Raw genomic sequence first — 15,665 nt, 5'->3', positions numbered from 1 at the left:
TCTCGTATATATATGATTTCTCTTAATACATGTGTGTATCTTTTAGGCGTCTAGCTACGTGGCCATGAGAAATTGAAAACGAAGATTTGATTACAAGGCAGAAAAGTAGTATTAAATGTGTATGTATTTTCGTAACATAACTGGGGCAACAATGCATATACTCACTATTTTGCAATTGCTTGTAACAGCCCTGCAAACTAACCTTATTCGTATTCTCACAGTGACCACCGACAAACAGAGTGTCCTTATTGAACGGTTGTTTGAAATATACGTTATTCTGTAGTGAAACAGTTCTTTCATTTTTCGCAGGCTAAATAACCTGCGTTGCTCGGACATTGAAAAGTTCAGTATTAGATGACGGCGTAGCGCAGACCCCATTTCGAACTTCCTCATGAGGTACTTTGGAAAATCAACAAGGTTCCAACAAATATTTTGTGGGACCTCTGTTGAGTTTACTTTTTTTTTACGCTGGCACGCTTTTACATGGACCCAGCTTAAGAATACCTGTAGATTAGCATTTTATTTTTCAGCGTGCACAAGACAACAGTCTACGCCCCAGGCATGAATAATCCAATTATGCCATACTATGGCATAGTGTCGATGATAGTCGACAGGACTCCATCAAAACGCACCGTAGGAGGGTAGTGTAGGATATATCGCTGGAATTACCACCGGCACTCCCACCGACGTTTCCAATGGTAGGCCTATCTACGAGTCTCACTATCGCTGTGTCTGTTTTGCTGTCAAAGACAGTCTTGTTTACGTTTACAGCAGCATCTTGGCGTGTTCGATTGGAGAGGCTAGTGTAGTGACGTAACGGGGCGCCTACGGTGCATGGAGGCTGTTATCCACGCAAGCTGCAGTAACTAACAACATGGCACGCAGGATGTCAGTGGTTCGCAGTACGTGACTAACGGCCGGGAACCAGCTAGCTCACAAGAAAGTGTTGAGTGCTGACGCTCCACGATTCTTGACGTATCGGTAGAAACGTATACACCATGGTTTCTGTTTCATGGTTTTTCATCGGGATAGCCGCATCATCAGCTGCGCCATGGCAGCTCACCAACCGAAAAATTTGAGAGTACAAGACCAAAAGATGAAGAACGTAGGCTCACCTAAACAAGACGTCGTCAGTCCTCTTGTCCGATGCCATTCACAATGACTCACTAGATTTTATTCCACGCCATACTTTACCATATAAAGAGCCGTGGATGGCCGTGATGACACTGGTTCTATAATGTAGTAAAAGGCAACACACAGTAAAATTAAAAAAAAAAATGTTTCATGCCAGAAAGCGCCTTGCATAGTTCATTTATTGAACGCTATCGGCGGAACGCAACACAGCGGGTGAGAGTGACCCCTCCTCTCGTTAGTGCGCTTTTCCTTTTCTTTTTTGTCGTCGTAGCACTTCTCAGAGATAAATAACATCGATAACGAAGCCATAACGGCTTGTGATGTGAAATGTCTGGCGTGAAACAGCAGATAAACTGCGCATCAATGTATAGGAACACCACCAGAAGTAAGATAGTGAAGAAGAAAAAAAAAATAGGACGAAGCAGCCGCGACGATCACTCTACAATGATGCATAGCTGTTAATAAAGCATTCATTTCAACAAAATACACAGTTTTCCACCTGGTGAAAATTTTTTTCTTTTCTTGTGCGAAACTAAAACACCCGTCACTGAGTGTGGTCTAGGGAATGGTGATATCACCAACAAAATAAAGCAAGTGCACAACGAGCGGCATGTTCTCTTTGACTATATCTGACAAGCCTGTCGATGTCACAGTGCACTGAATAATGCTGTATCTGGATCCAACCAGGTCATGCGAGAAACTAATACTCGCTAAACCACGCACGGTGACGCTAAACAACGAACATCACGACATTTGTGCCGTCACTTCTGAAAGTTTTGTACGGTGGTAGGTCTGGACGGCTACAGTAAAAGAAATTATCGCAGCGGTTTCCTTTTATCATTACTTGAGATGGAGCAAGAAGTAGCACTTATCGGTTTCTCCTTAAGTGGGTATGAGCCATATTTGAGGCATCATCATAATAATCATTTTGCTCACTCGATTGTGAAATGAATCACGTTGGCCCTTCACCAAGGTGACACTCAGTAGTGTTCCTCTCAAAGGTTAAGGCTTACCTAGCTGCCAACAGGAAAGTGCAATCACCGATAAGATGACATTACTGGTACAATTTCTGATCAGTAGCTCTTGGAAAAAAAAAAGGCTGTGATTTCGATTGAAAAAAAAAAACAATACAATGGGACTGGCTGAACGGTAATGTTGGTTGTATCGCATGTTAAATGCACTGCGCTGTGATGTACAAAAGCGAAAGTCTCAGAAGCGAAATAAACGCTATTTTCTTGCTCTTCCTTCTATAGGTCTTTGCGATGTGCATCTGACTTGAAAAACAGCAGTGCAAAGTTCTATGCATATGGCACATTAACAGCTACTGTATTTTTATTTTGTGTGGGTTCCTTGTGTTACGTGTGATATTCATAGGGAAAAAAAGGTAACTGTGTGAACTGTGCTTGGTGCTTCAATTAATCAATCGCTTCGCACCAGCTTCGTGCGGGTTGGCAGGGCGCTCGTATTGCACATACGTAACGAACAAAGAGCGCAAAGATACGACGACGATCATAAGAAATCCTTCGGGTCGCTTCCGTCCGGCCCCACTTATCGAGGCGTCTACAACAGGGAGAAAAGTATCGCATTATTCACTGTTATTTTGAAGAAGACAATGTCGGTGCAAAGTCTTATCCCATTGACATATATGATTGGTAAGCTATACTGAAATACGATCGTGGCAAGACTCGCTTCACAATCTTTTTGTAGACCTGCTTACTGAAGCCGGAGCATTCCGAGTGGTGACAGATTGAAGAGACCCGGATTCCCATATGAGGAATGTTAACCGACCATTGCTCTATGGAGCACGACCACCTTTTGCACGCCTTACCGATGCGTGCCAGACGAAGATATGCGGGCGATTCTGCTACAGAGCCAAAAGCTCAACGTGAGGCGATTCGTGCCCGCACATCTTTTTTGTTGTTATTGTTTTTGGCTTCCAAGTATTTGTGCGGTAGAAACAATATTCGGAGTATTTTAGTGCCGCCAAGGTGCGCTATATCCTTTAGCTGTAGCGCAAATTAGGGTGATAACCATCGATATACGTCTTCCGTGAAAGCAGGGCTGCCTTCACGAAGGAGGAGAACACAGACCTTTTTGAGAATTTCTGTAAAAAGAAAGATAACAAGAACTGAAGAGTCATGTGACACGCTGCAAAGAAACAAGAAACACACGAGTGGTGATGAGTGAATTTACTGCGAAGTAGAAATAATGTCTGTAATACATATTTATAATATGTATAGTATGTACAAAGAAGTGAGCATCAACATAAGCAGCTTTGCCGTCGAAAGAAGCCAAGTGTTTGTTTTCACCTTTTATGTACAAGTCGAAAAAGCCAAACTTGTCGTCTATAGCACAGCGCGCAGTCACTATAAGATGCGCAGGCGAGCGTGTGTTATCCTGTAGTCGGGCACCAAAAGATAAACACTAACGCGATGAGCTTTGTTCACAGGTTCATGAATGCTGTGTGTGTGTGTGTGCGTGTACGAGCGGCGTGGTTTTGTGGCGCCAAAACGCGAAACGCCTGTGTGTCACGCCACCTGGTGGCGAAAAAAACAGTGCACGAAGCCGTTAAGAGCGGGGTGTGGGAAGAGTGCGCTTCGCACTACGTCATTACGTCATTAACGCCGCCGACTCGCTGCTACAGGGGCACGCAGGGAAAGCAAGCTATCGACAACCATGACGGTCAGAAAATCTGCGCCACATGCAAAGGCGGAACGACGCCGGCCGTAAAACGATGGCGACCGGCGATGGAGATTGATATCACATAAAAGGTATTGCGAGCACCCGAGGTAGCTAATGCAACATTGGATGAAGAGGAGTGCTGTGAGGACGCAATGTTTAAGACTAGGGTTCATCACGCGACTCTGACACGATCACGCCTGTGCCGAATCGCCTTGTGCTGCATTATACGGCGATGGTCTTGGGCACGATTACGGCCGGGCGTTACCACAACGCTGTCCGTCAGTTCAACTCCCTAGACATTTCACTGTTCACCCAAATTCGGGTCGCCTATCCCGCCAAACTATTCTTTAGATTATGGACTGTCTTTTTTCTCATTACACTGTCGAATATTTTTTTTTTCGAAAAGACGATTCCAGCTTTTCACGTTTAGTGCCTACCAGAAATATTTGATATTGCCTCGCACATTTGTAAAACGTGTCTGCAGTAAGTCCAAGAACATTACGCGCTGTAACTGAACCAGTGATTGCTCGGAATGCAAGTCATTGGAGTCTCAGAAAAATAAGTCACTGAGACTATAGGCACAGCTAAGCAATGACACGCAAGTAAAACCAAACAAAAAACCGCGTTTTTTCGTTTTTTTTTTCGTTACTGCGGGTAGCGTGTTGCCACGTGCTTCAGACGGAGCCTACCACCTCAATATCTCTGTTCAGTTATTGCCAAGGTGGTGAACGCTCTTCAGGAGCGTAACTGCGAGTTAGTGGTCAGGAATATTATCCTGGCTCTACTAATTGCCCGTCTGAGGTCGCTATCAAGCCTACAGTGCATTGCTTGAAGCGATGCAAAATCTTACATCGGTCTCAATATTTAACAAAAAGTAAATCAGCTTCCATCTCATAAACACAGTTGTTATCTGCAACCAGCGGCTAATTGGAGCTGCAGAAGTGAAACCAGCAGTTCCGAACATTTTCTAGCATCATTTTGAGCGCGACTTTCGCATGTCTGTTTCAGGTATACACACATCGCATGGTGCCAACGCACCCTTCTTGATTTGCGACAAGTATCTTATACTCGAAGCTATCCGGCCAGTTAACGACTGCTTACATAACTTGACTAGACAGACGTGAGTATGACTAACGATTGACCATCTCGGGAAGTACTCAACTCGCTCAACTACGCTATAGACAGATGCCTCTGTGCGGTGATGTATTGGTGGTAGCTACCGCGGTTGCTCTATTACGGTAATGCAACAGGGCCCAGAAAAAACATGATTCCGTGCGGTTCCCCTTGTAAATTTAAATGTAAAAGAAACGGCGTAGTGCTTTCGTCTCGTAACGCTGCTCAATTTCCGTCCTCAGCCGCATCTAGTTGACCGCTATACAGAGAATGCTGAGTCGGCAGGAATGCCAAAGCCAGAGTCCAGGCCATCGCGGAATTCAACTAATGAGCGAAACCACGCGCCGTACTTTCCCCTAGCCCTTTCGCTGCGTTCAGATGATATGTCTTTCTGTTCCATCAAACTCGCAAGCTTCTGGACATTGGGCATTATGATAGAAAGAAAATGCTGTGTCGTTCGCTGCTTGTCAAAGGTAAAATGATCACGAGTACCTGAAAGTTCACAGGCTCGCACAGGGCAACCTAAATCACGGGGCCACTTTTTTTTTCAAATTTATGTGTTTTTTGGGGGCGGGCAAGAATATATCGGTGCTATTAAGCTCGGTGTGGCCTTTCTTACTAACGCGCCTGCTGCATGTTTCTTGATGTCAGAATGCAATGTTCGCGCTGTTTTTTTTTTTTTCTATAAGTGCGCACAGCAGAAACGTCCGCTGTTCCTCGCATGCCTTGCTTTCGCGTGCTTGTTGAGATCCTACAGAAGTGACACGATATGCTTTTTTTTTTGTCTCCTTCCATTCACCCTTATACTACGCCATTACATTATAGCCATTCACCTCTAGGAAATGCCTACGCTATATGTGTCATATAATTGTGACTAATATACTGAACTCGAACAAAAAATAGTCGAATAACTAACAGTGTCTGTTCTAAGCGTAAAAGAAGATAGACGGAGGGTCTATCTAAAGCCGCACGTTTAAAAAATTTTCTGCATCCTTATGTTTTGGATGTTTTGAAGTGTTCATAGTGACTTGCGAACCATGGAAATAAACATAAAAGAGATTCCTAAAAATTCAAATGTCTCTCACCGATTACACAGGTGGAATACGCCACGAGCACCGGGTAGGTTCCCGCCATCAGGTTTGGAAATTCTAGTGCACGCTAATCACCAACACACAACTTACGCTTGACACTCGTACAACATTGCATAAAAAGACGAAGCATTCTTCACACTCAGAGATAAAACAAACCACAACCTTGTTTGAAACTTCATCGCCGAACCGTTCAGACACGTAGGACGTCTCTCTTGAACTGCTCTCGTTTTGGTCACTTTCCAGCCCACAAATGCAAGGTGATACAGTTCTAAACTCAAGACACCTAACACAATCGCTGTTTCGTACAATTGTTCCCTCGGTAGAGTTACATCAAGGTTTCTTTCTTACTGTCGAGCATTGCATAAACATTGCGAAAATAAAAACATGACCATTGCGAGGACTGCTATTGAGCGAGAAGAATTTCTAAAATTAGGTACACAAAGAAAAGCCTGGCCTGTGATGTCGTACGTAACTTCAAATTTCAGCGCACTCTCAGTTAGCGACAGATGAATCAGATTAAATCAAATACCACTGGACAATTTTAGTTCCTTTCCAGGTATCATTATGCACGGAGTGATACGGGATGCAAAGGCTTGACCAAAATAAACATTCCGCAAGAAAATCTGTGCGTGGTCAAACCTGAATGTTACGACAGCATCGTAGCTTCAGACAAGCTCGATATTAATAACATGCTTAACGTCCCAAGACATCATTAGAAGATGGATTGTGCAAGCTTGTTTCTTTTGATTAGGAGGGTTCTAACGTTCAAGAAACTTAGGTCACAAGGAATAAATATGCAAATTTTGGCAAATACGAGCGTGAACACGCAGAAACTAAATTGAGATTTTTTTTCTCAATGCTGGTCAACTAAGTAACAAGAGATTCGTACAATGTGCACATTTATGCGAGCGACTTCAGGCGGGGCACTATGAGTAAGCTAGAGAAAGACGCAACGCGCATGCCCAGAGCGCGAGTATTTGCGTAAGAACACGACAAACGCGAACATTCGCCAAGAATGTCCTTAGCATGTTCGTTGTTTTACTCTCTCACGTGATATGGTGCTGTTTTTCCTACCTTGCACTTGTCACGTGCTAAAGCTAGAAAAAAAGTTTGCTAAAGATTTGCACTAACACAAACTTCATAACCATCCATTTTTGTCAGGAGAGCAAGAACTATACGGCAAAGGAAAAAAGATCTGACAACGTCCTAAGCACTTATCATCTTACATGAGTTAGACTTGGCTATACGAAATCTTTCTTTGACAGTACAGCTGCAAGACGACCAAGGATGCTTACACAGATGATCAACTCATTCTACCGACGCGAAAGTCCCACATTGTCTGTGTAGAGCGCGTTGTCCTGCTTTACAACAACAGCGACCGATATTACAGTCGGTTGGACTAAATTACTTGGGTGTAGGAATCACTGGTCTGGTGGTTCTCGGCGGAAGAAATACGTGACATTATCGTTCGGTCATTAGGTACACAATATAAAGGGAAACTATGGCCTGGCACGAATTATTTTGCAGATTCAGGGAAATGACGGCCGCGCACCAACGTCACAGCCCGTAAACGTGACCGAAGATCGGGTTAAGCTCGTAAGCCCCCCTTCACCCCCCCCCTAAAAAAAAGATGGCGCTTCGTGTCAAACAGAGAAACTAGCATCACTCTCCTTACTTTCAGCGGTTGTTTCTGCCTACGGGTGTGTTAAGACACAATAAGCGCGCGATCTTTCCCGTTCACCAACACTTACTTGATGAGGAGACTTCAACGTTGTGAATGAATGAGCGCGAAGGGCGGAACCTAATGGAAACAACACTGCACGAAGATTAGTCGTTGAACGAGTGTCCGAGAAAAAAAAAAACAAGCGTTTAACAAGTTTTCAAGTGCTCAAGTATGAATGCGATGGGGGGATTGCGATGGGCGCGACAGCTTCTTAGCCTGCGGCAAGGCACTCCGATGCGGCACTCCGATGCTATGTGTATACGTCGGTGCAAAAAAAAAAAACACCGGCGCTTCTGTGCGACGCGGATGAACAAACGGCTGCAAGGAACCAATAACAATAAATAGCGACACGTAAGAGCTCAGTGGCGTAAACTTTTGTTTCCATCGAGAGCCGCTGTTGACGTAGCCTCGACACAAAATGTTTTGAGTATTTCGAGAGTACGTGTATCCTATGCTGACCACAGTCGTCGCGCGAGCTGACTCAACGCTATCGCAATCAAACTAGGCGAGGTGTCGATCAAAGCTTGAATTTGCCAAAGTGCGAGCGAGTACATTTTTTTTTTTCACGGGCATCACAGGTTACAACATCGCGATGGTGAGTGTATTGTTCCTGAGAATTCGTGCTTTACCCTTGCTGTTAGTGCACACTGCAATCTCGCGACATTTGCGCCGAAGCGAGGTGGTGTAATCCAGACGCTTTGCTCTGTATTATATATATAAACTTTTTTCTCATTAAAGAAGTTCTTCACTCGATCACTACTTCTACAGCCTACGCTTAAGCAGAATGTGCACAAATGTTAATAATTTTACATCACGAGAGCTCTATACCTCGTAAGTAAGTGAGCTTAAACACGAGCGACGATATTTTTTTTGTTCTGTCTTTCTTTCTACCGTGCTAGAGGCAAGTTTACTTGGCTCACTACATGCGCAGACGCCAACGCCGTGTTTGCGCACGATATTTCTCTAGTCCTACGCGGCTTGGCTTTCGCCCTGCCGGCATTGTTATAGCACAACAGCCGGCCAGCGTTTCACTAATCCGATTCCAAGAGGGTCTCGGGGCGACCACGCATGCGAAAAGCGCCGTGCTCTTACTAATACTCTGGAGAAGTAATTCGGTCGTCCGAATTTCAGTAGGCTTAGGTTTTGCTCTGCACTAAGGCTAACAAGTCTTGCGACGAGACGAGATTTTCGAAGCATCGTTAATCAGACGAGTGTAGAATAAGTGTTTGACAGAGAGGAAAACAACAAGAACAACAACAACAACACACTCCCGCGAAAGTGACGTAACTGTCCCGTGCAAATAGGATGCTTCGAACGCCACGCGTTCACGCGTACTGCGTGATCCGACGCGTAAAAAGATAACCGTTACAAAAAGCTCTCCGTGACGTCATCCGCGTGGCTGCACAACTCTCGAGCTCTCGTTAATTGGCAGGAATAATTAGGCGCGGCTCGTACAAGGAGCGGACAGCTACCGTCACGAGCGGGCTGATTGCTCTTCGTGTTCTGAAAAAAAAAAAACAACAAAATAGCCTACGTATAACCACCCGACAACGTGTGTACGCGCGGGGGGAAACTATACAACGTGCTCCGTACAGGATCGCCAGAGAAACGTGCCGTAAAACTTGATAGAGACGCGATTGGAATGGTGCAGAACCTGACGCCTGTATGATTAATTCACGGGAGTGGGGGGGATCTCTCGCTCGCTTACGACACGCGAACTCGCACTTGGATTAACCTGCGCCCGCGCTTATTCTACATTAAAACCTCGGTGAGACGGAGGGAGGTCCCACTTGGGGTCGTTAGACACTCTACTACTCCGTCGCCCGCTGTTCTCCGTACGAAAGAGAGGCGTCACGGTTCGTCCGGAATTTTTTATAGCGTATCGCATAGTCGACGACGTACACCTCGGTACGTTATAAGTACATCACCTCCAAGACCGCGAAACGTAGTTGTGTGTTTAGTGCGCCCTCTCTGATAACCTTGACTCGACAGAATGCCGTGATGGTCGAAAGCGCATCAGTCGAGGTGGATGCCACGAATGATGGCGGGACATATACGGTGGCCTGTCAGTGAGGCATGCGCCAAAAGTGGGCAGGCTGACAAATGGTTGGCGGGGTGAGGGGGCGTTCCTAATTAGCCAAGGGGGGCGCCAAGTCTGCCCCGTAGCAATCGTCAATCAGACTTTGCGTTATTGACAACACCTGAGAAATCCTTATGGTGCATCGGTAGAAGTGTTCGTTTCTTACTTATATCACCGGAAAGCAGGGGACCGCATGCAGGTCATCGTGTGGAACGTGTCGCAGCTTTAATTTCCCCTTTTTCATCGTTTGCAAAGCTCGCCTTTTTTTAAGAAAAGAAGAAGGAAGGACGAAGGAAGGGGGGAGTCTGCGGCATAACCTGTCAACGCCCCTATCGTTTATTTGGGAACCCTGCCACCTTCGTTTTGCCCCACAAGAGAGACACCGGCGGGGTCGTTAGCTAGTGTAGTGCGTGCACCCGAGCGTAATTTTGTCGTTCGAAAATGTAATCTCGATCAACACTCAATAGCTTCGCTCACTGTCTGATGCCCCGGAACACGCAGACAGCGACGCGAGGGGGTTTCCGCAGAACACACTGGTTGCGTCTCTTTTTCCAAGGTCATCCACCTCGTTCCGGGTGCACTATCGACAATCACTGCAAGTGCTTTCAATCCAAGAGACAAACCAGTCGCTCGCCTTCTCCGCGCGGGTTACAAGGCCACAGGCTACGTCGACAAAGTCGATATCTTAAGAAACGACCATCGCCCATTTTTGGAGGGCGAGCAGTTCGTACTCCGTGGTGTCGGAATGAGAGCTTGCAACTGGAACTTCTCCGACTGCGTGAAAAAGATGACCGCGCAACGATTACGAACTAACGGGAGTAGGAACGAGCGGGCGGGGCGGCTTCTCGGTGGGAATCGGAAAGAGCACGAACCTTGAATTCAATTGTGATGATCCTAGAAAAGAGAGGTGGCAAAACGATATGCCGAGTGTTAGAACGTCATGCCACCGACGAGATGAAAGCACTTAAACATAAACAAACACAGAAAACAGCAGCAACAACAAAACCCGCACATGGCCGGCGGCAGAGTGGCCGTCGTGGGTCCTTCGAGAGTGCGTACACAACTTCGTGGTGGGCCACCGGCGGCGGGAGACTTTACCCACGGAACTTACACACTCGGGCACTCCATCTCGTTGGTGCGAGTTCCAGTTCGAAGCGGAGCACGCGCGTCAAATTCAAAACATTAGAACGTACTTATAACAACAATAAATCCAAAAGAGATCCGTTTCGAAGGTGCGTTGCGTGGCGGGGATGGGGCGGGGATTCGCCGAAGAAGGGCGCACTGTCCCCGCTCTGCTCCGGCATCCTTCTTCGTAGTGCACACAACTCTGATCACACTGTTCCTTACTTATCCGCACACGGAGGAAAATCACAGAAGCGCAAATAACGAGGCGCAGTGCATGGTTTACAGCAGCTAGCTCCCGCTGCTGCTCATGCTGCACCGTATAAGTTTTTTTTCCAGGAATGTCAGGTGACGCGTGTGGGCGATGTTGTCCTCTCGAGTAGTCTTGGAAGAGGCGGCAGTCTCTGTCTGTCTCTCTCACTATTTTTGTTTCTCGTTTCGATGAACTGAAGGCCAAGCAGGAGAGAGCGACGGTAGGCGACAAGCCTCGCAACCTTCGGGGCGTCGACTTCGTGTTGGGAACTGCCCGTTGCGAAACAGTATACAGTACGCCAGAGACAACCGAGAGGCGCGAATGTCCTCCTCATATACCAGTATAAAATAAGAATCTAGCTGACATTAAAGCTCACCCCTAAGCTTTGCAACCTCCAAACGAGTAACAATGTACTCGACAGGAGGGATTATCGTCCGTAGTGGAAGCGATCCAGAAGCAGGCGCGGTCACTTTAGTAAGTCCGGTTACACAAACCACTGCGTGCGAGTACCGATAGCAAAGGGATCATATGGTCACAGCCACGTACTGCAGCTGCACTTAAACTAGTTATTGCGTTCGATACATTACTGTTTGGGTGAATAGCTTTAGCAAGTACGGAGTAAGAAGAAGACATAATGCGCGCAGCAGCGTACTGCAGACATAATTAAACTAGGTTTACAGACATATCCGGATGATGTGGGTTAGATAATTAATTCCTGAGGATTTCCCTACCAACACCAGGATGTGATTACGAGGCAGGCCGTACTGGAGGGCTTGGCAAATTTCAACCACCTGAGGTTTTCCAGCGGGCCCCTAAACCTAAGTTCACGGGCCTATAGCATTTCCGCCTCCATCGAAAGCGCTATCGCCACGGCGGTCTCGTCTAGCGTCGCGATGGGAATCCGCTTAAGGTACGTTGACAAAAAGCGATAAACGTGTGTGTCATGTATTCACTTTACGTCGACATATTCCAAGCGCATTGTTGTCTTTGCCTAAGTTATTGTGGCAACGTCGTGTGTTCAAACGTCGGTCAATGATTGACTGCTGCCACCTGTGTAAATATTAAAAACATTTTATTTTCAAATGAAATATTTGCGTATGCAAGCTGTGTACCCAGCAGTGTGTAAAAACGTGCGCTGTAGGCCAAGAGATTCTGGTTTAATTACGTTATTGCTGCGAACAAACTAGACTCGTTTAACCACAGTTGCGTCAGCGAAAATTGTACGCTATGACTGCGCACTTATGGCTTCCACGAAACGAGTTTTGCAATGAAGCGTACGTGATGATACCGTTGAGAATTGTAGGCTTTGATTTGTGGTCTTTTTTTTTGCCACGTCATTGATTATGCTTATTGGTTGGCTAAAATCACGCCATTGAGTGCGTATTTAGAAGTGCTTGATCTCTTGAAATATAGAAGTTTGTGGTAGATTGGACAATTTGAGTTCACTGTTTAAAATTCCCGAGTAACATTACTAGCAGGAACACCCGTGACAAAACGAAAGTGACATGGCAACGTAAGGAGAAATGGACACATGACGTGATTTTAATTTGGTTAGTAAGCTATCGGTGTGGCCTATAAATAATGACCGTTACCTGCAACCAAGTCTGCGGAATGGAATAAGCCTGACTAGAATAAGCACTGAAAACGATTGATTGATATGTGGGGTTTAACGTCCCAAAACCACCATATGATTATGAGAGACGCCGTAGTGGAGGGCTCCGGAAATTTCGACCACCTGGGGTTCTTTAACGTGCACCCAAATATGAGCACACGGGCCTACAACATTTCCGCCTCCATCCGAAATGCAGCCGCCGCAGCCGGGATTCGAACCCACGACCTGCGGGTCAGCAGCCGAGTACCTTAGCCACTAGACCACCGCGGCGGGGCAAGCACTGAAAACGAGACGCACCCTGGAGCTATAGATGACGACGTCTTTGTTTCCTCTATGGTCATTCTCACAAAAACTGCGTGGCGTAGCGAAAACTCAATGGCCTGTTCAATCGGCCGCTACTTTCGAATGGGAAACAATGCGAGAGCTCTACACAGCCTGACACGCCTCATACACGATTTTTGGGAATCTAACGACACGCTTTTCGATATAGTTTTGACAAGGTTCTGCGTTATCTGTTTATTGACCTACAAAGCGCAGGCCACTGGAGTGAATCACTTGTTGCGGGATAACGCAGCGCAGTTTTTTTTTTTCTCCTGAAAACAGCCTTCATGGCCTCTCACACCCACTTTCCGTAAACGGTCGTGGTGTCGCGTGCAACAATTTCTTGCAGCATTAAACTGCCGTACCTAGTCGCATACTATAAGCGTTGTATAGTGTGCACTACCACGGCCTAATATCGGCTAATTAATCGTTGACTAAACGATGGCTAATCCCAGTTAAAGTTGGCTATATGCTGTTATAGAGATAACGTTGTCCACATTCAATCTCACCCTCCTAGAGTCAATGGTCGAGTTGGCTACCCATCATTTCTTTTTTTCTTTAGCTCGAGAAGGGCTGGTCAATATATAAAAAAAATGTGCATTTTACAAACACGGCGAACGGCGTAATATACGGATGATTCGGTATCCTTGTTCGCTTGTTCCAAATTGCTCCAAAATACTCTGTCTTCTCCCACCTTTCAAGCAGCGAGTTATTTCTAAAAAAATAAAAAGCGACCCCGTAGGCGCAATGGCTATCGCGAACAGCTCCCAACACGAATCCACGCCGTGAGCGTTCGAGATGAAGCGACGGGAAAGGCGCGGTCACCATCCAATGCTCTCGGTCGTCCGGGATGATCCGCCGACGCTTTGGTCGCACATCACTCACCGGAGAGGCACTGAACGAAGAAGCGAAGGCAGCCTGAAGGGGATGCGGGGCTAGAAAACAACGAACAGCACCATTCACCGAAACACCACGGCACGCGAGCAGCCGCCGCCCCCGTCCGTCACACGTCCGATGTCCGACTGGTCACCCTGTCCTTCGCGACCGACGACGTCGAAGAGGAGGACGCCTGACTGCTGGCTTCGCGGGAGTCGCCGTCTTCGGCCGGCGTCCGCGTGAGACGAGGCTTGTGCTGCTTCGTCGACTGCAAGGACGCGGGAAACACACACAAAAAAATGATGCGGGGTCACTACGATACGTCAACAAAACAAGAAACACAAGTTTTAGCCATGTGCAACGTTCAATAGAAAGATATTTTTTTTTTATTTGAACATACTGCAGGCTTTTTAACGGCCCATGCAGGAGTGGAGACAAGAAAATACATACTAAGCATCGAAAGAAAATACATACCGGAATAACAAGAAAGAAGATACAATGTCAAACAGCTCATAATTCAGAATGGATACACTGTATTATGTTCATAAATGATTGAATGGTGTTACAGCACGCAATATTGTTGTCTAGTCTATTCTAATGATAGATAGATGACGGAAAAAGGGAATTTTTGTGAGTGTTAACACGGCTGAAAGGTTGGTGGATAGTTTTAGAATGGTTCAGTAGAGTTTGTGGTTATGTAACGTTTAACGCCCAAAAGCCACCATAAGATTATGAGAGACGCCGCCGTAGTGGAGGGCTCCGGGAATTCCGACCACCTGGCGTTCCTTAATATGCACCCAAATCTGAGCACACGGGTCTATAGAGCATTCTCGCCTCCATCGAAAATGCAGCCGCCGTAGCCGGGATTCGATCCCGTGGCCTACGGGTCAGCAGCTCATTACCTATAGCCACTAAACCACTACGACGGGGCTCCGTGTGTAACGTTCGACGAGTTGGTGACGAAAGACTTGTCGCACAAACAGCACAAGCTAAAAAAAAAAACAACTCCCAAGCATTTCCCCGAGGGTGAACATGGTTAAGTGTGAATACACGGGGTGATGCTATGAGGGGTATTTATTAATTCGCACTATTATATTTATTAATCACACTATGGTGCCTTTATGGTATAATGGTTCCTGGGAATCGCAATTTGATCACACGGGGGAGTTTACGTTAACTCACTGGCGAATGCCAACGGATTTTAACTTTACTCCCCCTCACGACCCGCTCTCGACGGGAGACTGAGAGAGAAGGCAGGCGCGCGAGAGAGAGGGGTGCGCGCGCAGCTGCAGCGAGCGAGGAGAGCGGAGGAGCGAGCGAAGGGGGAGGGGTATAAGGCGCGTTACTGACGCCGATATCAGCGTCGCGTCCGTGGCTTATTCGGTAGAGCGTCGCGCTGCGGCCCGCCAAGTCCTCTTTCTTTTAAAGATAGAGAGAAGACTGCGGACGTCGCCGACGGCGGTGGATGGTTTGGGGTCGCTTATAAAGTGTATTCACACTTAAAACAAGGGATTCCTATCCTTCTTTTTTAAAGACGATAGTCCTTCTTGGAGACCTTCTACGCAGAAATATTGTTCTGTGTGTCTGTACATTTGTCTGCTTGTCTGCCCCTAACTATAGCTGAAACGGCACAAAAAGATACTCCAAACGGCCGACCC

At 46.5% G+C, this 15,665-nt stretch overlaps 1 protein-coding gene across 3 annotated transcripts in view; it reads right to left on the bottom strand.

Moving 5' to 3' along the window:
* Window positions 1-3,308: 3,308 nt before the first annotated feature.
* Window positions 3,309-15,665, bottom strand: part of sei (potassium voltage-gated channel seizure) — a 298,945-nt gene continuing 286,588 nt past the window's right edge. For all 3 annotated transcript variants that reach the window (XM_075895172.1, XM_075895175.1, XM_075895181.1), the window contains one exon: window positions 3,309-14,275. In XM_075895172.1, the coding sequence (XP_075751287.1) occupies window positions 14,135-14,275 (141 nt within the window). In that variant the 3' untranslated portion in view covers window positions 3,309-14,134. The remainder of the gene's footprint in view (window positions 14,276-15,665) is intronic.

The sequence above is a fragment of the Rhipicephalus microplus genome, chromosome 1 (assembly GCF_043290135.1).
Source record: "Rhipicephalus microplus isolate Deutch F79 chromosome 1, USDA_Rmic, whole genome shotgun sequence".
Taxonomy (NCBI): domain Eukaryota; kingdom Metazoa; phylum Arthropoda; class Arachnida; order Ixodida; family Ixodidae; genus Rhipicephalus; species Rhipicephalus microplus.
Note: the sequence above shows the minus strand (reverse complement) of the source record. Positions and strands in the feature narration are given on the sequence as shown.